Raw genomic sequence first — 19,600 nt, forward strand, 5'->3', positions numbered from 1 at the left:
TGAAACTTTACAGCTGGGATCCAGAAGCTCACATCTCTAATCCTAGCTACTCAGAAGGCTGAGGGCTGGGATCGCAGTTCAAAGCCAGAACAAACAAAGTCTGAGATGCCAATAAACTACTCAGAGAAAGGCAGAAATGGTGCTGTGGTTTAAGTGGTAGAGTGCTAGCCTTAAGCACAAAGAAGCTCAGTGACAGTGTCCAGGCCCTGAGTTCAAGCCCCAGGACCAACCAAAAAGTGAAACCTTTTTTTTTTTTTTTTTTTTTTTTTGCCAGTCCTGGGCATGAGCTCAGGGCCTGAGCACTGTCCTTGGACTTTCTCAAGGCTAGAGCTCTACCACTTGAGCCTCAGCACCACTTCCGGCTTTTTTCTATGTATGTGGTACCGAGGAATCGAACCCGTGTCTTCATGCATGCTAGGCAAGCACTCTACCACTAGGCCAAACTCCCGGCCCACATCTCCATTTTTAACCTGTTAAAAGTTTACTCATTCTGGGCCATGAGTTTGGCCTAGAGGTAGAGTGCTTGCCTAGCATGCATGAAAACCCTCGGTACCATATACATAGAAATAAGCCAGAAGTGGTGCTGAGGGTCAAGTGGTAGAGCTCTTGCCTTGAGAAAGTCTAAGAACAGTGGCCCCGAGCTCAAGCCCAGGACTAGGGGAAAAAAAAAGAGCGCTCACTCATTCTTCCAGCATCTTGTTTGCAGTGGGAGGAAGCAGACAACCCAAGAACCCAAGTGGATTTGTAAAAATGGAAAATAATGAAACTACAAGAGGGGTTGGCCAAGAGATGGTGTGGACAAGGCGAGGCGTGGAAGAAGGGTGGCAGAGCTGAGACTCCAGAAGGAGCTAAAGGTGGGAGAGCACAGAGAAGGGACCAAGAGCCAGGGGAAGATGAGGTAGCCAGCCAGCCAGAGGGCTTGAGCATGAAGCTCCAGGAACCAGAAGAGGAGACCCAAGTAGAGAGCCTGGAGGAAAGGACACTGAGCTGGGCAAGTTGCTTATTGTGTTTGGGGGCTTGGGAAAGCCTGCTTCACGTGGATTTCCTCTCTGCCATCTTCAGATCTCAGGGAACTAAAGGTGGGCTGAAATCAGGTGGAGGTAGCTCTGCTTCAAGAGCTTCCTCTGCAGGTAGGATGTGGAGAGAATGACTGGTCCGGTGAGCTGGAACAGGCCTGGGCTGGCTGCCTGTCATCCTGAGCCTCCAGGCCCTGGTGTGTGCAGCAGGTGTGCTGCATTCCCTCAGGACAGGGCCAGGAAGCTCGCCTGTGGTAGCCCTGGCACTGGAACCCTGCTTGGGCCAGCTGAGGGGAAGGCACAGCACCAGCCCAGTATACAGAAGGGAAAATAACACAGGGGGTGGGGGTGACAAGGATCCTTTCGTGAGGTCGCCCAGCACAGGCCTGGAGGCTCCGATTGTCACTTTTTATTGAGTTACAGCTTGAGATGTGCAGGTTCAATAGTGCCAGACCCTTCCCCAATGCCCCCCAGGGTAACAACAGTTCCCAGCGCCAAGGAATTGGGGGCAGGGTCGCGGGCAAAGGAAGGAGACCCCAAGGGTGCTTGCAGGTCCCAGGACCAAGCATGACTGACACCAAACACGTAGTGTGGGGTGGGGCCTGCCTAGGTTGTGGCGCTGGGTGAAGGGGATTCTGTACAAGGTCGTCCTCTTCAGGGCTGACCCTGGCTCCCAGAGGCCCTGCCCTGCCCAACTGGCCTGGCCCTGCCATGGGGGGGGGCGTTGCCCACCTGGACCTGTCCGTGGCTTGGCCATGCCCACTAGGGGGTTGTCTGGTCTGTGGGCATGTCCCCTGCCCGGCCCAGCCCTCTGGGGGAACCATTCATCCGGGAATGTGTTCCCTGCTTGGCCCCGCCCTCTGTGGGGAAATGTTCGTCTGGGGGCGTGTCCCCTGCCTGGCCCCACCCACGGGGGGAAAATGATCCTCTAGGACACGCCCACTGTGTGGCCACGCCCCCTGGGTGCCCAGCCTACCACTGTGGTGCGAGCTGCAGATCCAGCTCCAACTTGGACCAGCCAGGACAACCTAAGGCTCTGCTCACCAAGATGCCCTGCTGGCCCCGCTCTACTCCTGGGCAGGCTCTGGCTGAGGCTCTGGCAGAGCCCTGGGCGAGGGCTCAGGCTCCCACAGCAGGAACTCATGCAGCAGCGTGTTGACTGTCTCTGGGCACTCCAGCATCACCATGTGGCTTCCTTCATCGATCAGCTTCAGGAAGGCCAGGAGCAGAATCTGCACAGATGTAGGTCTCAGGGCAGACAGGGAGCAGGCTCAGGGTGCCCGGGGCCTCTGCCACCCACCAGCCACTCCTCCTGCAGTGGACCCTCCACTTCCACCCAAGAAGGAGCGGGAGGAGGCCTGCCACCCTGCTGGAGCCCACAGGTGTACATTCGTTACACACTTATGAAGATCCTATGGTAAGCACAGGATTTTTCCACCTCAGCGTGACTGACTTTGAGATGGGAGCTGTCTTGTGCACCGCAGGAGGATTCACAGCACACCTGGCCCATTCCTTAGATGTCAGAAGCTAAAGTTAACCATCACCACCACCGCCGCCCCCCCATAATGTGAGTACCCCCATTGTCTCCAGACATTGCCACAGGTCCCAGAGAGGAAAATCACCCCTGATGACCGAGGAGTTTCCTATGCTGAGGCACACAGACATGCTGTGGGGCATTCTGGGCACTGTGGTGTGCTGAGCAACACCTCTGGGCTCCAGCCACCAAATAGACACCCTGAGTAGTCCTGTCTGGAAATGTCTCCTGGCTAGGAGAACCAGTTTGCCTAAGAGCAGACATCCTGGATGCTAAGAATCCCCATGTTCTAAAGCTCCTGTGGCCCACTTCTCTCAGAACTACAGAAGTGTTATTAGTCCTTTCTGTACATGCTCAACTGTAAAATCTGTTCACCTGTGCTGGGACAGTATACAGCTATTGGCATCTGACCCAGGAAGCCCAGCTTTCTTGATTCTACCTTTGACTCTGGATCTGATGCTTCTCAAGACATCAGGGCTCAAGCTAGAGCCATACTGATGAAGCTAGCCCACCCAGAAACACTGTCCAGAGATCAAACCCAGCCATAAACCATACCACTCCTGGAAGCCAAGCCCCAAAGCCTACACAGGGCTCTGAGAGTGGAGGCCCAGTGCCCCCTCCTACCTCAGCCATGCGCTGGTCTTCCTCCACTGGCACGAACTTGTCATGCATGCCGTGAACAAGCAGGACAGGGACCGTGAGCTCAGCGTGGTAGACTTCATCACCCTCGGGCCAGTACTGGCCACTCATCATGGCCCGCAAGACGAAGGATGAAACATTGAATGCATTACCCTCTTTCAGTAGCTGTTTCTCTTTAGCCCCTTGGCGGGCAAAGCCAGCCCTGGTGATGAAAGAGTACTGCTGGAGCCTCTCATGCCAGCCAGTCCACCCCAAGATATCCCCCAGAATTAGCCCCAGCCACAGTACACCAAACACACACACACGCACACACACCACTTTGATGAGTCCTTGATCGCAATGGTTGGACGGCAGTGCAGTACTCACTTGAGGAAGCTCCAGGCCAGGCAGGGTGACAGGCAGTGCAGCACACAGCTGGGCATGTTGAAGATGGAGCAGATACTGGGCTCCAGGGCTGTGGGGCCCCCACCATTGATCATGATCACTTTGTGTACCAGATCTGGGTACTCGTGAGCCAGGAAGGTGCAGAAAGAGACACTGCCCGCCATGGTGGGGAGGGAGAGGAAGGAAGGCAGTCAGAAACCCCAGGTGATGCTGGATCAAAGCCCTTCACCGCTTGACCCACACGTCTAGTCTAGGGGGTTTTTTTTTTGCTGGTAAACTGGAGATAAGAAGCCTTCTGACTTTTATGCCAGGCTGGCTTCAACTCTTAATCCTCAAAGCTCAATCCCCTGAGTAGTTAGGGATACAGACATGGGCCATCAACGTCTGGGAGACACAAGATCTATATGACCCAAGCCATTCTTGAACTCACAATCCTGCTGTCTCAGCTTCCCACAACTGGGGTGGAAGTCAAGCGTCCTCTACCCCAACTCCCAGACAAAATTCCTGAAGTCACCATATGTTGGGTGGCCCAAACACATTTCCTACCCCATCTCCCACAAAGAGGTAAGAATTTCATTATCACCTCTGGAAAACAACTTGATTGGACAGAAACACTGGGGGCTGAGGTGATGCTTGGTGGTGAATCCGTTGCCTAGTAAGTGCAAAGATTTGAGTTACCTGCCAGCAGACGGAAGGAAGGGAGGGGAGGGAGGAAAGGGAAAGCTGACCCTTACGGTAAATGCAGATACAGGCAAAATGCAGTTAACCTGATGTGCCTGGGATCTGCTGTGAGTCCTCATACATGCTGCTGAGTCCCTGAACTTATTGCATCATGACCTCATGGCCTATAATGTTGTCAGGGCTGTGCAGGAAGACTACTCAGAAAAGACCAGGCACAGGTGGCTCATGCCTGTAATCCTAGCTATTCAAGAGAGGAGGCTGAGATCTGGAGATCAAAGCTCAGAGTCAGCTGAGCAGGAAAATCCGTGGGACTCTTATCTCCAATTAACCACCAGAAAACCACAAGTTGTGCTGTGGCTCAAAGAGGCAGAGCACTAGCCTTGAGCTGAAGAGCTCAGGGACAGCACCCAGAACCAGAGTTCAAGACCCACAACTAACCAAAAACCAAAAGAAGCCAGAAGAGGAGAGCTGTGGCTCAATTGGTAGAGTGCCAGCCTTGAGTGCAAAAACCAAGGGAAAATACTTTGACTCTGAGTTCAAGCCCCAGTACCAACACCAAAAAAAAAAAAAGAGAGAGAGAAATAGGAATGAATGCTACAGTGAATTCTCTACAGAATGGAAAGGTAGGGTGACAGTAATTCACAACTATGCAGATGTGTATACACATAAATAGATAGTTTGGCTTTTAAAAAGAAGGTTTTACTGTGTTGCCCAAGCTGGTCAAGAGATCCTACATTAGGAGCTAGGAGTTTGGCCTAGTGGTAGAGTGCTTGCCTAGCATTCACAAAGACCCGGGTTCGATTCCTCAGTACCACATACATAAAAAAAAGCTGGAAGTGGTACTATGGGTCAGGTGGTAGAGCTCTAGCCTTGAGAAAGTCCAAGGACAGTGCTCAGGCCCTGAGCCAGTCCAGGACTGGCAAATAAATACAAGACATCCTATGTAAGTAGTCTAAGAAACTGAGACTACAAGAGGAACTTGAATGGTGAAATGGTCATGACTGGTTTAAGCAGGACCCACTACACACGTGCATCTGACTATCAGAAATGTAATAAATACTGTCAATAACTAACTGAGACAATAATAACAATGGCAGGATTCTGCCATTGTCTGCTTATAGATTTTAATGGGAAAAGTAAATTTTGCTTTTGCTAGGTTACAGCTCAGATGTTAGAGCCTTTCTAGTAAAAAGTCTTGGTACTAGCCAGGCGTGGTGGCTCAGGCCTGTCATCCTAACTACTCAGAAGGCTGAAATCTGAAGATGAAGGTTCAAAGCCAGCCCAGGCACAAAAGGACCTGAGATTCTTATCTCCAATTAACCTCTAGAAAAATGGGAAGTGGAGCTCTGGCTCAAGGGTAGGGCGAAGCCTTGAGCTGAAGAGCTCAGGGACAGCACCCAGGTCGAGTTCAAGCCCCATGACCCACAAAAAAGAAAAAGAAAAAAAAAAGTCTTGGGACTGGCAGAAAGATAAACCTTTTCAGTGCTAGACACACCATTCACTTTGCCACTGAGTCACACCACCGGCCCAATGGAAGTTTTCTAGAATGTGTGCTTAGCTCCTGTCATGGCATTTCTCCGCCCCATCCCACAGCAGGTCCCGGGCCAGGGGGTCTTACCCATAGGAGTGCCCGATGAGCACATTCCGCTTCTTGGCATAGCGCTTGAAGATGGCCCGCATGTCCTCAGCCAGTGCGTAGAAAGTGTAGGCTGCGGCCACCTGGGGCGCAGAGCTGGCCCCGTGGCCAGCCAGGTCAGGTGCCACTACCTCATAGCCCAGGCGCACAAAAAAGTCCAGCTGCTCCTTCCAGATGGCCAGGGAGCCTCCGACACCATGAATGAAAAACAGTACCACATCGGCTTGCGTGCCCTTGCAGCTAGTGATGCGCTTCTCACAGTCAATGTGGATGGTCCTCTTGGGGCGCCTGGCTCGCCGACGCCGCCCGCCACTGCCTGCACTGCCAGGGTTTGAGCGGCCATCGCTGCCAGCTGGATCCGCCAGCTCTACCTCCAGGGCAGCCGGCGGCTCCCCAGAGCCATTCTGCCCATGCAGGAGGTCAGCCCTGGGTGCCCGGCCCAGGTTCTCCACAAGCAGCCGCCCGTTGCGGTACACGGTGATCCGGCGTTGGCAGCGGACCAAACCAGACCTGTCCCCATGGTCTGCCTCCAGGGGTGGTGGTGGTGGTGATGGTGGTGGTGGTGGTGGTGGTGATGCCGGGGCCTGGGCAGGTCCAGCGTGCTTCACCCGCAGCACACGGCCAGGCTTGACCTCCACGAAGGTGTAACCATCTCGGGACTCCACGCTATCCAGCGGCCCCACAGCATTAGGGGTGGTGCCCAGCAGGCAACAGAAGAAACCATCGGTCACCCCTGTCAGCATGGTGTGTCCTGTGAGTTAAGGGGAGTGGACAGGTCAGTTCTCCACCTGCAGCGGCTGCTCCCTGAAGCTGGATCCAATAAGCCTGCATGCTCCTTCCAGAGATGACCCTTTCTGGCCCCAGTGTGGGGAGCCACAGCCAGTCAGCCAGCCAGCAAGGCAATGGGGACACTCCATGTGGCCAGGACCTGCTGCCAGTGGCCACCCTTCGTGAACTGGGCTGATTGCATGGGGTACCCACGGGGGAGTCTGTGAAGATGGTGGGAGGTGCAGAAGGAGGGACATGGTATCCAATGTCCTGGCCCTGGAGACGGCTACGTGGTAGGGTCAGGGCCTTCCAAGCCCCTTCCTCCATTCATACACACTCCTACTCTCAGGGCCAATGGCTTCCCAGGGCGTAGTTAAGTGGGCATGTCCCTATCAGCCCCCTTTCCCAGCATCTGTCAATCTGACTGCTGAAGGCCAGGCTCTCAGGGTTGAGGACAGGGCTCCAGAAGGCCTTATCCACCTCCCCAGTACGGGGGTGAGCTGGGGCCTCTTTCACCGAGGGCCAAGACGGAGGCCTGGGACCTCGGGGAGGAGGCTGCTTTCTGCACCACCACCACCTCCCCGCCTCCTAACTGCCTGAGTTATGAGTCTGCCAAGCAACGGGCGCGAGGATGAGGATGAGGATGAAAGCAGGCCTTGGCTGTGACCTCGGGGGCTGCATCCAGTCCCTGACCCAGGTGGTTACATAACTGGGGGGGGAGGGCGGGAAGGACGGCGTAGCACACCCCTCATTGTCTCAGACCTGGAGATGGTGCCAGTCTCGTTCTCCTTCCCCAGCGGGGCGCAGCCAGGGTAATGCCCGCTGAGGACCTGGCCAGGGCCTAGGACAGGCCGGGGAAGAGGCCGGGCCGGGGAGGAGGCCGGGCCGGGGAGGAGGGAGGGCCGGGGAGGAGGCCGGGCCGGGGAGGAGGCCGGCCCGGGGAGGAGCCGGGCCCCACCTGCTGTGCCCGCCAGCCTTCCCCGGGCCGACCCCGGCCTCGGAGCGCGGCGATCCCCGCGGCTGGGAGGAGGCCGTGGGGCTCTGCGGTTCCCTAGGAGCCCGACGCGGGCTTTGTGGTCGGACTCCGCCTCTAAAGCGGAGGCCCAGGAGCGTCGACGTTGGGTTCTCCGGCCCCGATCCCGCTCACTTACCTCATGGAGGAGCCCGGGACCGGGGCAGGGCGCAGGGGACCCGCGCGGAGAAGCGTCTGCCTGTGGGCGCCGCTTACATGGTGGCGCGGGGTCGGGCGGGCGACGCGGGCGCCGAGCGGTCAGCGCAGCGCCGTCCCGCAGCGGCGAAGGCAGCCGGCCCTTTAAGTCTCGCCCCGGAGGCGGGGCCTCGAGCTGACAGACAGGCAGCTCAGCCTATCAGGGATGAGAACGGACTTGGCCTAGATAGGAGTCCAATCAGAACCTGGGCTCCGGGGAGGAGGGCGGGCTCTTGGGGCAGGGGAAGGGGCGGGGCCTGGGCCTGCGCAGAGGTGCCGGGGCCGGGAGTCGAACTCCTGGAGGAGGAAGCCCAGGACGATTTTCGGTGACTGTGGTCTCCCCCAGCCCACCGCGACCTCCAAGCTGCCCTGTCTCCTTCATGGAGCCCTTGCACCCCTCTACTGTAAAAACACATAGGTACGCACAAGAAGGAAAACGGAAGCTCACGGTCTGAGGCAGGACTAGGATTTGAACCCAAAGCTGCTAGAGTCCAACTCCTGAGCAACTGGGAAGTCTTGAACGAGGGGTGATACAGAACTGACGGTCACAATTTCAGCAGTTAATGCAGATGGTCACCCCAGTTCTTGTCGCCCCAGCTCAGCCAAAACAGATAATCTCCCCCTCCCAAAGAAAGCAAGGGGTCTCTGCCCAAGCTCTGCCCTGAGCCAGATGCTTGACCTTGGGCAAATCCCTGCCCAAAGCCAAAGCCTCCTTCTACTGCCTCCTGTCCGATGCTATTGCCCCGCGGTGGGTTTGCTATGCAGATCAATTCCATGCTAACATCTGCTCAGTTGGGATGGCTGTGTTGGTGGCAGATTACTCAGTGGGCTTCAGGGGGCAAGAGATGAATAGCTGCTCGCTGCCTGCCTATTCTCATTGCCTGAAATTTGCTGCCAGAGCCGGATTACATACAAGCAAACAGCATTTGCTGAATAATAGTACAGTCTCCCCAGAAGCACCCTGAGTGGGCAAGAGTGGGTGATCGCTTATACTCGGGGTGCTTCTGGGGAGACAACCTATCCGGCAAAGGTGTCTATGGCTCCGCGGGCCCCAAACTAAGATGTGATCGGGACATTCAACTTCAGGCCTGCATCCCCCACCCCTCCCCACCCCCGCCCCCATCATCAGCTGTATGGAAGCCTGGAGGAAGCCCTAGGTTGTGGTTAGTCCAGGGAGGAACAAATGCTGGGAGGAAATTCCAAAGGGTGGATAGAGACTAAGTAGGGAGGAGAGTGGCTGAAACAGCGGATACTTAGTTTTCCCATGCTTACTGGGAAAAGGGAGTATTTTTTTCCCTGTAGACAATGGGGAGCCAAGAACAGTGTGCGCAGATATCCCTAACAGAAACATTCCTCCAGGGCTCAACTGGGAAACAAAATAGCCAACAAAGTCCGTGAAGAGGTGTGGCTCAAGGGGTAGAGCACCAACCATGAGTAAAAAAAAACAAAAATGCTCGGGGGCAGCGCCCAGGCCCTTGAGTTCAAGCCACGGCAATGGAAGAAGGAAAAGAGAGCAGGAGGAAGGAAGATGGGAGGAGGGAGGGTGCAGAAAAGAATCCTGAAGCCCAGAAAGCAGCTCGGGCCGCCTCGAGCACACACAACCAGCTCCCTGCCTGCCGAGGGGAGGAGACCTGGCTGTGTCCACAGCCACGCTGCCCGGCAGCTGCGTGCCACCTGCCGCCCGCCGCGCGGCAGCCACCCCGGGGCACCCACGGCCGGTGGAGAGAAAAACTACAACTCCCAGACGACGCGGGAACCTGCGGTCTCCTACGCACGCGCAGGCTGCCGTAAGAGGTTCCATTCGCCCGCTCGCCCCCTGCTGGTGTCTAGGGAAACTGCAGTCCTGGAGGTGGCACGGCCTCGGAAACGGTGGTGGCGTGAATGAGAGCAGTTGTGGAACTTCAGCTCCCAGAATGCCCGGCGGCAATCCGGGCTCCTCGGAAGGAACTACATCTCCCAGGAGGCCTGGTTCCGGAGCCGTGGCGCCTCGGGGCCCAGAGCGTCCGCGTGACCAGCAGTTTGACATGGCTCTCTGGAGTGGCTCCCTGGTCGGCTCCTTCCGAGTCTCGGCGGCGCTGCTGAGTGGCCGGTAAGTCTTGGGCGGTGGCGGGGGCTCTGCAGATCCTGGATGCCAGCCATTCCCCACCCAGAAGGCCTGCCAGCCGCGGCGGCCCTGGCCCCCGGCCGGGCCCGGGTGGAGTCGGGGGCCGCGGCTGCGCGACGGCCCGAGCCGCCCCGGGTGACCCTCCCGCCGTCCCTCCGCTCCCACAGGTGGCTCCAGGCCCGCCTCGGGCCGGGGCTCCCGATCCCAGCCCGGGGCAAGGCGCGCGGGAACGAGTATCAGCCTAGCAACATCAAACGCAAGCACAAGCACGGCTGGGTGCGGCGCCTGAGCACCGCGGCCGGCGTCCAGGTCGTCCTTCGCCGGATGCTCAAGGGGCGCAAGTCCCTGAGCCACTGAGGAGAGCGGCGCCCGCCGGGAGGATCCGACGCCACCCCACCCTCGGGGACCTCGCCGGGCCGCGCGTGTGAGAGGTGCTGGGAACCAGGAACGACTCGTGCCGGGCTGCTCCCCAAGTGGTGGGACTGACTCTGGACGTGGGGACCGGCCGCCAGGCCTTGCCACCGCCCTGGTTGTTTGTTTGCTAATTTTGAGCGTAGACACTCGTTCACAGGTTAGCACAACGACCTTGTCCCCCGGTGCGACCCCCAGCCACCCACAACTCTCCTACCTCCTCCTACTCCCCGACAATATTAACAGTAACTTCAGAATGTCACTAAATGGCTAATAATGAGACTTTTCACTGGTGGTGTTTTGGAAAAAAAAAAAATGAGGTTTTCAGATTGTCTGCATACAAGACCTTGAGCCACGGCCTTACCCCTGGGTATAAAAAAAAAAACCGTATAACTCTGACCAGGAGCATAGCCTAGCATGCATAAACCCTCAAGTTCAATTCCTCGGTACCACATACACAGAAAAAGCCAAAAGTGGAGTTGTGGCAGAGCGCTAGCCTTGAGCAAAAAGTGTGCAAGGATAGTGCTCAGTCCCTGAGTTCAAGCCCCAGGACTGGAAAAAAAAAGAGAGAGAGAGACAGACACTGGGAGTTTGGCCTAGTGGTATAGTACTTGCCTGGCATGCATGAAGACGCAGGTTCAATTCCTCAGTACCAAATACACATAGAAAAAGCCAGAAATGCTGTTGTGGCTCAAGTGATAGAGCTCTAGCCTTGAGAAAGCCCAATGTCAGTGTGAAGGCCGTGAGTTCAAGGCCCAGGACTGACAGAGAGAGAGGTGGGAAGGGAGAGGAAAGATGGAAGATTGAGTAGGGATCACCGTGGTGGAGACCAGAGGGCCACAATAAGCTTGGGAACTGAATTCCATTACCTATGCAAAGGTAATTCAGTCAGCTACTGAAGGAGCCATCCAGATTATAAAAGAAAGCATTTGGGTGCGCCAGTGGCTCACACACACCGATAATCTTAATTACCAAGGAGGCTGAGATCCGAGGATCCCAGGAAAGCTTGAGTGACTCTTATCTCCAATTGTACAACTAAAAAGCCAGAGCGGAACTGTGGCTCAAGTGGTAGAACATTAGCCTTGAGACAAGGCAACACAGGGACCATGCACAGACCCTGAGTTCAAATCCTAGGATGGACACACACACGTAACAGATGGCTCAATGTCAGCCCAGATTTTATCTGGGAGAGAAGACCCGTGAAGGAGGTCTCCAACAGAAGCTAGACCCCACTGCTTACCGTTTAGGGGCTTTTTGTGTGTGATTGTGCAAGGGCAGGTTTGAACTCAGGGACTCGCTATCTGAGATTTTTCATTCAAAGCTGGCTCCTTATCACTTGAGCCACAACTCCACTTCAGCACTGGAGGCTTTTAGCTGGGTTAGTGGGAAAGTACTGAAAAGGCTTTTTGGACCAGGGAGATGTTAAGAATGGTGGCTTTTTTTTTTTTGGTGGATCATGGGGCTTGAACTAGGCCTGGGTACTGCACCTGAGCTCTTCAGGGCAAGGCTACCGCCCTACCCCTGAGCCTTGGCATTATCCGAGATCTCCTCAGCTCTAGGCTACACCCTACCCTCGAGCTAAGTGAGCCCCACTTCCCGTTTTCATGAGGGTAATTGGAGATAAGATTCTTACATCCTTTTTGTGCCCCGGCTGGCTTTGAACCTTGATCCTCAGGTCTCAGCCTCCTGAGTAGCTAGGGTTACAGGCGTGAGCCACCGCGATGGCCTGTGGGGTAGACCTCAGGACAAAGCGCTCCTTTTGTTGTTACTGTTGCCAGTCCCGGGGCCTGAATTCAAGGCTAGTGAGCCATAGCGCCGCTTCTGCCGTTTCTATGTACATGGTACTAAGGAATCAGACCCAGGGCTTCCTGCGTGCTGGGCAAACCCTGTACCACTAAGCTACACTCCCCAGCCCGGACAAAGCAACTCGTGAGTGCCCCATTTTCCAAGACTACTGTGAGAACCTCGTTGGACACCATGTAAAACTACAGGAAGGGGCTGGGAAGGTGGCTCCGTGGCAGAGGGCTTGCAGGAGCCCTGGGTTCCACGCTTCAATACGGCGTAAACAGAAAAGGGCCGGAGGTGCCCGTCGCTCAAGTAGCACAGTCCTCAGCAAACAAGCGCCTGGACAGTGTCTAGGCCCTGAGTTACAGCCCCAGGCGGGGGCGGGGGTGGGGGGGGACCGGGACGAGCCCGAGGGGCTCCGGAAGCGCTCCGGGGTGCTGAACTACAACTCCCAAGCGGCCTTGCGGGCCAGGCCTACTTTCATTTCCGGCCCTCATTCCCAGCGCTTCCAAACCTCGGGCGGGGTTTTGCTCCTTCAACCGAGCTTGGCGATGGAGGAGGAGGCGTGGTGACCAATAGTTGCGTAAGTGTGCCCGACTTGACCAATGGGGACCCCCAGAGGCGCCCTGCCCCGAGGGCGGGGCCAGTGTGGGCCAATGACGGAGGGGCGGCGGCGCCATCAGTGTGAGCTGTGCGGTGGCTGGAAGTTACTGTGCGGCGGCAGCCGAGGAGCCTGCGGCGGCGGCGGCGGCGGCGGCGGCGGCGGCGGCGGCGGCGGCGGCTGCATCTGAAGCGACGACGGAGGACACAGAAAATGGTAAGGGCTGCCGCTGGGCCCGCGCTTCCTTCCCCCTTAGCGAAGTGGCCCCCGGAGCTGCTCGCCGCCCTTCCTGGCCCCCCCAGGCCTCGCCCCGCCCCTCCCACTACGGGGGACTCTCAGCCCTCGCCAGCTGTGCGCTTTCCGCTGACCCCGCCCCCTCCTCGACCCCTGACCCCGGGGGCTCCCAGGCTCTGACAACTCATTCATTTCCGGGTCGCGACTCCTTCCCTCTCTACCTACCCCCCCTCCCCCCGCTTCTGCCCTGTGCGCAATGGGTGGGCTTGAGCCGGTGGAGTTCTGGAAAATTCGGGAGGCCAGGCGGGGAGGGGCAGGGCAGGGGGGAGGGGACTAGACCCCGCGCCGTGCTGGGCTTTGTCGCCGGAGGAAGTGCGACATCACTGGTTGCCGCGAGTCCTCGGGAATCGCCCACCCCCATGGCCTCCGTGAGAGTAAACGAGCGTCCTGGGAGATCACAGGAATGTGGCAACGTGGGACGGTGACATCTTCACCGCTGAGCTGGGCGAAGCCACCATTTGGGAGGTTCAAGGCCCCCCTGGGCCATCCATGCCCCTGAAGTGGGATGGGGCCCCAGCCCGGGGTTGGGCTCCCTCCTCGTCCTCCCCGGTTGATGTTCTCCCTGCTGGCCATAGTGACCGGAGGTTGAGTCAAGATAAATCCAGATCTCATCTTTCCCTTCCTAGAATCTCCATCCACAGCTCAGTTCTGGGGATGTAGGCATGGAAGGAAGGTTTGTCTCTATGTAAGGAGAGAAATGGAGAGTTGCACAACTGGTGTATGTATCCCGAGCCCTAATGCCATTCTTGGCTCACCGCTGCCACTTCATTCCCCCAAGCTGAGTCCATCCACAGCTCCCCACCCTGGTCGTGGTATGGCCACCTCATGCTCAATTGTGAGCCCCATACTTCTCCCTGGTCTCCTTGACACCACCTCTTGGTGATCCTCCTTCATCCTGAACTGATCTTGTAAGGATGTAACTCCGATAGTACTGCTTTCTAGTTTTAGTCCTCCACCCAAGACCCTTGCCCACCTCTGTGACCTCATCTCCCCTCTTAAACACGCCCTTCTTTAAGCCCCAGCCACTGGCCTTTTACTTACTTTCCTTCCAGTTCCTGCTTCAGCAGGACCTTTGTACTCAGCAGTCCTTCAGCCTGTGATGTTCTTCCTCCTGTGGGCTTGGCTTCCACAGCATTTTTTAAAAAAATATCTTGCTTAGTGGAGTCACTAGTGGGTCACCCCCACAAGTTTCAGACTGGAATGAGTTCTGGAATGTTTGCTGAGGCATCTACTGATGGCTTAGGTAAGAGTGGGGGTCTTGTGTTCCAGCTTAGCAGATAGGAAGTGGGACCCAGGACCTTTGCTGGCCACTGCCTCAAGCATATCACTCCTTGCCACCACTTAGCCAGCAGAGCTAAATGGGGGTTGGGTCCAAGAGTCCAGGGCTCTGGAACTCCTAATGCTTGGCCACTCAGGCCCTTATAAGCCATACAAGGGGCCCAGGGTTGAGTCTTCCTGCACCCGCCCCCCCCACACTTTTCTTAGAAGTGCCAGTTTAGCACATGAGAGAACATGGACACAAATAGATAACCTTACAGGGGTATGAATCACACTTAGAGAGGGTCCCTAGTTTGGGGACAGATAAGGAGTAGGAATGGTTTAAACCAGGGGGAGGTTGATACATATGTTCTGGGTAGAGACATGAGTGACCCTGTGTAGCAGAAGCCACAGGATGGTATCCTAGGCCAGGGCTGTATAGGACCTGGGCAAAGCATGGTCCATCACTGCCTCTGGGCATTCAGCCCCAAGCCCCCAAACTTTCTGGGCCTCTGCCCTTTGTGTCCCGGGACTCATGGTATCCTCTAGAAACTATGACTTCATAACTGCTTCCTATACACTGCGCAGGTCTCTTGCAACCACCTGTGGATTAGTCTGGGGCTTGGCCCAGGGACCTGCTGCATGCTAGGGGCCAAGGGCAGCCCTGCCAAGCAGGTGAAACAGGCCTTATGGGCTGGATGGGCTGTGGTGGACTCCTGGATGGGAGGGGTCTGACTCCCAAGTAGTAAGTCACAGGCAATGAAGAGCTGTCTCCTGGGTGGGAAGTGGAGGCCCGCTGGTCAGGCCCTAGGGGAGCTGCCACACTGTTCCTCTCCACCTCAGCAAGGAGGTAGTTGTCTGGACAGCAGCTCCCAGGGAGCTCTCTGGGGCCTTAGAGATAGATGTACTACCCAAAGGTTGCTTCTTGCTGCCCAAAGAGCTCAGACTTTCAGGGATATAACACCACAGCAAGAGCTTGGCCTCATTGTTAGTCGAGCCTGGGACTAGGTGACTGAAGATGAGTTACAGATTGCCTCTCTGTCTCGGTGTCCTGTGTTTATGGTACGGGATGCAGGATGACATCTTCTTTAGGAACCCTTGGGCCCAGAAAAGCACTTGTGTGGAGCCCATGCAGTCCTGATCTTTGTCCATCCTCAAACCCCAGCCCTGACCAACAGGGTTAGACTGAAAGGGACTTTTGAGGACTGAGTGGATTATGTTGCTCGCTCCCTGGAACCACAGGGGCAGTGAACACAGTCAAGCTCTGGCTCAGGTGTGAGGCAGCAGGGGGACAGCAAGGCAGGGGTCCAAGGCCAGTACTTGCTCTGGGTCCATCCCTGCCTTGAAAAAAATAATAAAATGCTCAAACTTGGATTGGATTTCTGGTTATTGTTGGCTGTGAGGAACTGAAGTGCAGCACTTACATGGCCAGGTTCCTACTCCAGAAGCCCTGTTTGCTCTCCTGTCCCATGTGGCTTCACAGAAGACTCTCCTGTATCTCTGTGTCCTAGGTCCCCGTCAGTAGGGTCAGTAGGAAGAGCCAAGAGGTCCTGCACCTAAACCGGCACAGGCACCCTTGCCATGGGCTTTTGGGGACCTATGGGTGGCTCGTCTCCCTGCTGCATACTTGATGTAGTGTGAAATTAACCAAGTGGCCTATTTGCTCTGTTGCCTCCACTTGGACTCTAATGGGTGCATGTGCAGGGACGTAATTACAGGTGCATTCTAGAAAGCTTGAGTGGCAGAGAATGGAGGGCATGGACCCAAAGCTGCTTGACAGCTATGTACCTGTCTTCTCTCACTTTGTCTCCCTGTCTTCTAGGCAGATTTTTTAAAAGGACTACCTGTGTACAACAAAAGCAATTTTAGCCGATTTCATGCTGACTCCGTGTGCAAAGCTTCGGTGAGTTAGTGGGTTTGGGGCCTGTGTCCATCAGTAAGCTGCCAAGGCCTGGAGTTGGCCTTCAGAGGTCATGGAAGGAACTAAGACCCCTCCTTTTCCACTCTTTACACAGAACCGGCGCCCCTCAGTCTACCTACCCACACGGGAGTACCCATCGGAGCAGAGTAAGTACTCTCCGATGGTTCCTGATGGGATGGCATCAGAAGAGGTGTGATCTGAGGATGGTGGTTAAAAGCCAATCTGGGCAGGAAAATCCATGAGACTCTTATTTCCAGTTAACACTAAAAAGCTGGAAATGGAGCTATGACTCAAGTGGCAGAGCACTAGCCTTGAGCAAAAAGGGCTCAGGGACAGCACCCAGGACCAGCACACACATAGAAAAAGGCCTACCAAGGCTGAGGTCGGGAGGGGTAAGTGGTTCCCTTCCGAGGAGTCTGAGGTGGAGATCAGGCTGCCTGTTCCCCTTCTGTCACTTTCTCTGTCTTTTCTCTGCAGTCATTGTAACAGAAAAGACAAACATCCTCCTGCGCTACCTGCATCAGCAATGGGACAAAAAGGTAAGGCACACAGACAGTCATAGCTGCTGGGAGACAAAACAGGCTGAGAGGTTGGGTGTTAGAGTGTGAGACCTTGAGGGTTGAAGAAGAAGACACAGTGGGGTGCCGGTGGCTCAGACTTGTAATCCTAGCTACTCTGGATGCTAAGGTCTGAGTATCATGGTTCAAAGCCAGTCGGGACAAGAAAGTCCCTGAGACTCTTATCTTCAGTTAACCATGAGAAAACCAGAAGTAGAGCTGAGGCCTAAGTGGTAGAGTGCTAGCCTGAGCAAAAAAAGCTCAGAGATGGGGCCGGGAGTTTGGCCTAGTGGCAGAGTGCTTGCCTAGCATGCACGAAGACCTGGGTTCAATTCCTCAGTACCACATACATAGAAAAAAGCCAGAAATGGTGCTGAGGCTCAAGTGGTAGAGCTCTAGCCTTGAGAAAGTCCAAGGGCAGTGCTCAGGCCCTGAGCTCAAGCCTAGGACTGGCAAAAAAATAAAAATAAACTGCTCAGGGAGAGCACTCAGGCCCTGGGTTTAAGCCTCACATCGACCAGGAGAGGATGTACACTTCAGTGCATGGAAAAACTTGCTGTGGCCACAGGGCTCCAGAGCTTAAGATTCCAGGAGGCACCACCGGGGGGGTGGGGGTGGCAGACGATGGCTCTTCTGTGTTGGTCATTGAAACCATGGTAGTCCCTGCTTACAGTGCCCAGTCACCTGATGCAGGTCTGAGATGACACTGGATAGGGCTTGATGGAAGAGGACCTGATGTCAGGAAGGGTGCCTGGATCAGGAGCCTTGGGTCCCAGTGCCGACTTATCTTAGAGTACTCCAGGACCAACTTTTAAGATGCTGTCACAGGAGCGTGGCTGGGACCCATACCTGGGATCTTGGCCCAGTGGAGGCTCATAAGCCCTATCCTTTCCCGCTTCAGAATGCTGCCAAGAAGAGAGACCAGGAGCAGGTGGACGGGGAGGGGGAGAGCTCGGCACCCCCCCGCAAGGTGGCTCGGACCGACAGCCCGGACATGCACGAGGACACCTAGGACTCCTGCTCCCCCCAGGTTCCTCCCAGGCCAGCTCCTGTCACCTGCCCGCCCACCCTCCGCGTGTAAGCACCCTGCCCACTTCCATGGCCCCCACACCTCGCCATCCACACCGTGTTCAACCTCATAGGAGCCGATGTATTTATTTTCCTTGAGTTTTTATTTATGCTGTAACATGTATCAAGAGTCGGTTAAAGGGGACGTTAGAAGTGTGATGTCAGTAGATGCTTTGTCAAAGTACAACGTTGGTCTTCACCCTCCCCTTTCCCAGCTCCCTCATCCTGAGAACAGGAGTGTGTCCTCGAGGGTCCAGGGCCAGGGTTCGTGCTGCAGCCAGGTGGCAGGGGTAGGACCAGGCCTTGTGGCCTGGTCTCCCCGGACAGCTGAGTGGCCTTTTCCCTCACACCGGACCGGTCCAGCCTCAAACTCTGCCTAGTCTTGAGGTCCTCCACGATCTGTTCTATACCCAGGACTCACTGAGAGGCAGGAGAGAAGCTGGCCCTTCTGGATCTTTCTCTTAAGTCATTATCATGGACTAGTGCGTGCTCCATGTCTACCCCAATAAAGGATCTTTCCTACTCAACCTCGAGTCTTTGCTCCACACACTTCAGCCCTGGAGGACAGAGTCCCTGAGAGTCATCGGTGTTGCTGAGAGGAGTCGAAAGGGCCCCTCACCCTAGGGCCTGGGACTAGCTGGATTCTCTCCTCAACCTGCTGTGGCCATCATACTCAAGGCCAAGACCTGCAGAGACCAGCCCCTCAACCTTTCCAGGTGTGCTTGAGGACCAGGTCACCCCTGAGAGACAGTCTGATGCTGAGCATGGAGCTGAGGTCACCTAGGATACTACCAAGTGGGGCTGGGTTGCTACCAGCCACTGGACATGGCCCAACCACCCCTGGAGGCCCAGGGTGTCTGGTCTTTCGGTGACAGCAGAGATAATTGGCATATGGGTCCAGCTCAAAGTGGTCTGTCCCCACACAGCCTCAGCTCATCTAAGAACCAGAATGGCTGGCAACCCCTGTGACTCAGCATGTCCTGTGGCTTTTGGCAGAGTGACCACCTTGCCTGGTGGTGGCCTCTGACCTGAGGGCATGGCTGAATAGAAGCTTCGTGGCCTCTGCAGGGTGGGCTGAGGGTGCCCCACCACCCTTTCAGCCCCTAGTTTGGGCCTGTGGTCTGGAGATATGGTGAGGGTGTTGGGAGATGGCTGGGGAGGCACCTCCACCTGGATCAGGCAGCACACCCCACCTTGGACCCATGTTCCAGCCCACTGTGCTGTGGAAACATGGTGCTTTACCTCCCAGGCGTCCACAGCACAGCAAGTGGACAATGCAGTTTGGCCAGGCCCCTATGATCCCAGGACACAACTGGGAAGTATGTGTGACCTTTGTTGTAGGCAAGGATTGAGATGGGATTGCTGAGCTCCCAGAAGCCAGAGACCAGCTAGGAGCCTACAACCTGGTCCAGTCATGGGCGGGCCACCTGTGGTGTCAATGTCAATGCATTGACACATGGTCCAACCCCAAAGGCCCAGCTTGGCCCCACTTCCCATGGCTTGGCCTACCTGCCTGAGTATCCACTTCCCTGTTGGGGACACCTTCTTTTTTTTTTTTTTTTTGCCAGTCCTGGGCTTGAGCTCAGGGCCTGAGCACTGTCCTTGGACTTTCTCAAGGCTAGAGCTCTACCACTTGAGCCTCAGCACCACTTCTGGCTTTTTTTTTTTTCTATGTATGTGGTACCGAGGAATCGAACCCGGGTCTTCGTGCATGCTAGGCAGCACTTTAACCACTAG

At 55.9% G+C, this 19,600-nt stretch overlaps 3 protein-coding genes across 5 annotated transcripts; 2 read left to right on the top strand and 1 right to left on the bottom strand.

Annotated features, from left to right (window-relative positions):
* Nucleotides 1-1,410: 1,410 nt before the first annotated feature.
* On the bottom strand, nt 1,411-7,961 carry Abhd8 (abhydrolase domain containing 8). 2 transcript variants are annotated; one of them, XM_090333963.1, is made up of 6 exons: nt 7,810-7,961; nt 5,873-6,641; nt 4,157-4,225; nt 3,556-3,726; nt 3,175-3,391; nt 1,411-2,248 (listed from the first exon to the last, which is right to left on the bottom strand). In XM_090333963.1, exons 2-6 carry the CDS (start codon nt 6,631-6,633, stop codon nt 2,084-2,086), a joined length of 1,383 nt encoding a protein of 460 aa, XP_090190089.1. In that variant the 5' UTR covers nt 6,634-6,641; nt 7,810-7,961; the 3' UTR covers nt 1,411-2,083. The 2 variants fall into 2 exon arrangements, with proteins under 2 accessions (XP_090190089.1, XP_090190094.1); XM_090333968.1 differs by lacking the exon at nt 4,157-4,225.
* Nucleotides 7,962-9,771: 1,810 nt separating this feature from the next.
* Nucleotides 9,772-10,662, top strand: Mrpl34 (mitochondrial ribosomal protein L34). The gene is made up of 2 exons (XM_090353615.1): nt 9,772-9,954; nt 10,137-10,662. The coding sequence occupies exons 1-2, from the start codon at nt 9,779-9,781 to the stop codon at nt 10,324-10,326; spliced, it is 366 nt and encodes a 121-aa protein (XP_090209741.1). The 5' UTR covers nt 9,772-9,778; the 3' UTR covers nt 10,327-10,662.
* Nucleotides 10,663-14,913: 4,251 nt separating this feature from the next.
* Nucleotides 14,914-18,170, top strand: Dda1 (DET1 and DDB1 associated 1). 2 transcript variants are annotated; one of them, XR_016535892.1, is made up of 6 exons: nt 14,914-14,992; nt 16,140-16,220; nt 16,333-16,384; nt 16,716-16,777; nt 17,697-17,872; nt 18,079-18,170. XR_016535892.1 is itself a non-coding variant. In XM_090333982.1 (5 exons), the coding sequence occupies exons 1-5, from the start codon at nt 14,960-14,962 to the stop codon at nt 17,805-17,807; spliced, it is 339 nt and encodes a 112-aa protein (XP_090190108.1). In that variant the 5' UTR covers nt 14,915-14,959; the 3' UTR covers nt 17,808-17,934. The 2 variants fall into 2 exon arrangements, 1 of the variants encoding a protein (XP_090190108.1); XM_090333982.1 differs by lacking the exon at nt 18,079-18,170 and having other exon boundaries at nt 14,915-14,992; nt 17,697-17,934.
* Nucleotides 18,171-19,600: the final 1,430 nt, after the last annotated feature.

The sequence above is a fragment of the Megascapheus bottae genome, chromosome 1 (assembly GCF_031878675.1).
Source record: "Megascapheus bottae isolate mThoBot1 chromosome 1, mThoBot2.hap1, whole genome shotgun sequence".
In the NCBI taxonomy this organism is placed as follows: Eukaryota; Metazoa; Chordata; class Mammalia; order Rodentia; family Geomyidae; genus Megascapheus; species Megascapheus bottae.

What these genes read in the sequence shown, in the direction of transcription:
- Abhd8 (XM_090333963.1), bottom strand. Translation starts at nt 6,633, where the DNA reads ATGCTGACAGGGGTGACCGATGGTTTCTTCTGTTGCCTGCTGGGCACC. An exon ending in AATCAAGTTGTTTTCCAGAG is followed by an intron (nt 3,727 to 4,156) that starts GTGATAATGAAA and finishes CATGGCGGGCAG; the next exon opens with TGTCTCTTTCTGCACCTTCC. An exon ending in CTGGCCTGGAGCTTCCTCAA is followed by an intron (nt 3,392 to 3,555) that starts GTGAGTACTGCA and finishes TTTCATCACCAG; the next exon opens with GGCTGGCTTTGCCCGCCAAG.
- Mrpl34 (XM_090353615.1), top strand. Translation starts at nt 9,779, where the DNA reads ATGCCCGGCGGCAATCCGGGCTCCTCGGAAGGAACTACATCTCCCAGG. An exon ending in GCGGCGCTGCTGAGTGGCCG is followed by an intron (nt 9,955 to 10,136) that starts GTAAGTCTTGGG and finishes CCGCTCCCACAG; the next exon opens with GTGGCTCCAGGCCCGCCTCG.
- Dda1 (XM_090333982.1), top strand. Translation starts at nt 14,960, where the DNA reads ATGCTAGGGGCCAAGGGCAGCCCTGCCAAGCAG. An exon ending in AGGGCAGCCCTGCCAAGCAG is followed by an intron (nt 14,993 to 16,139) that starts GTGAAACAGGCC and finishes CCTGTCTTCTAG; the next exon opens with GCAGATTTTTTAAAAGGACT. An exon ending in ATCAGCAATGGGACAAAAAG is followed by an intron (nt 16,778 to 17,696) that starts GTAAGGCACACA and finishes TTCCCGCTTCAG; the next exon opens with AATGCTGCCAAGAAGAGAGA.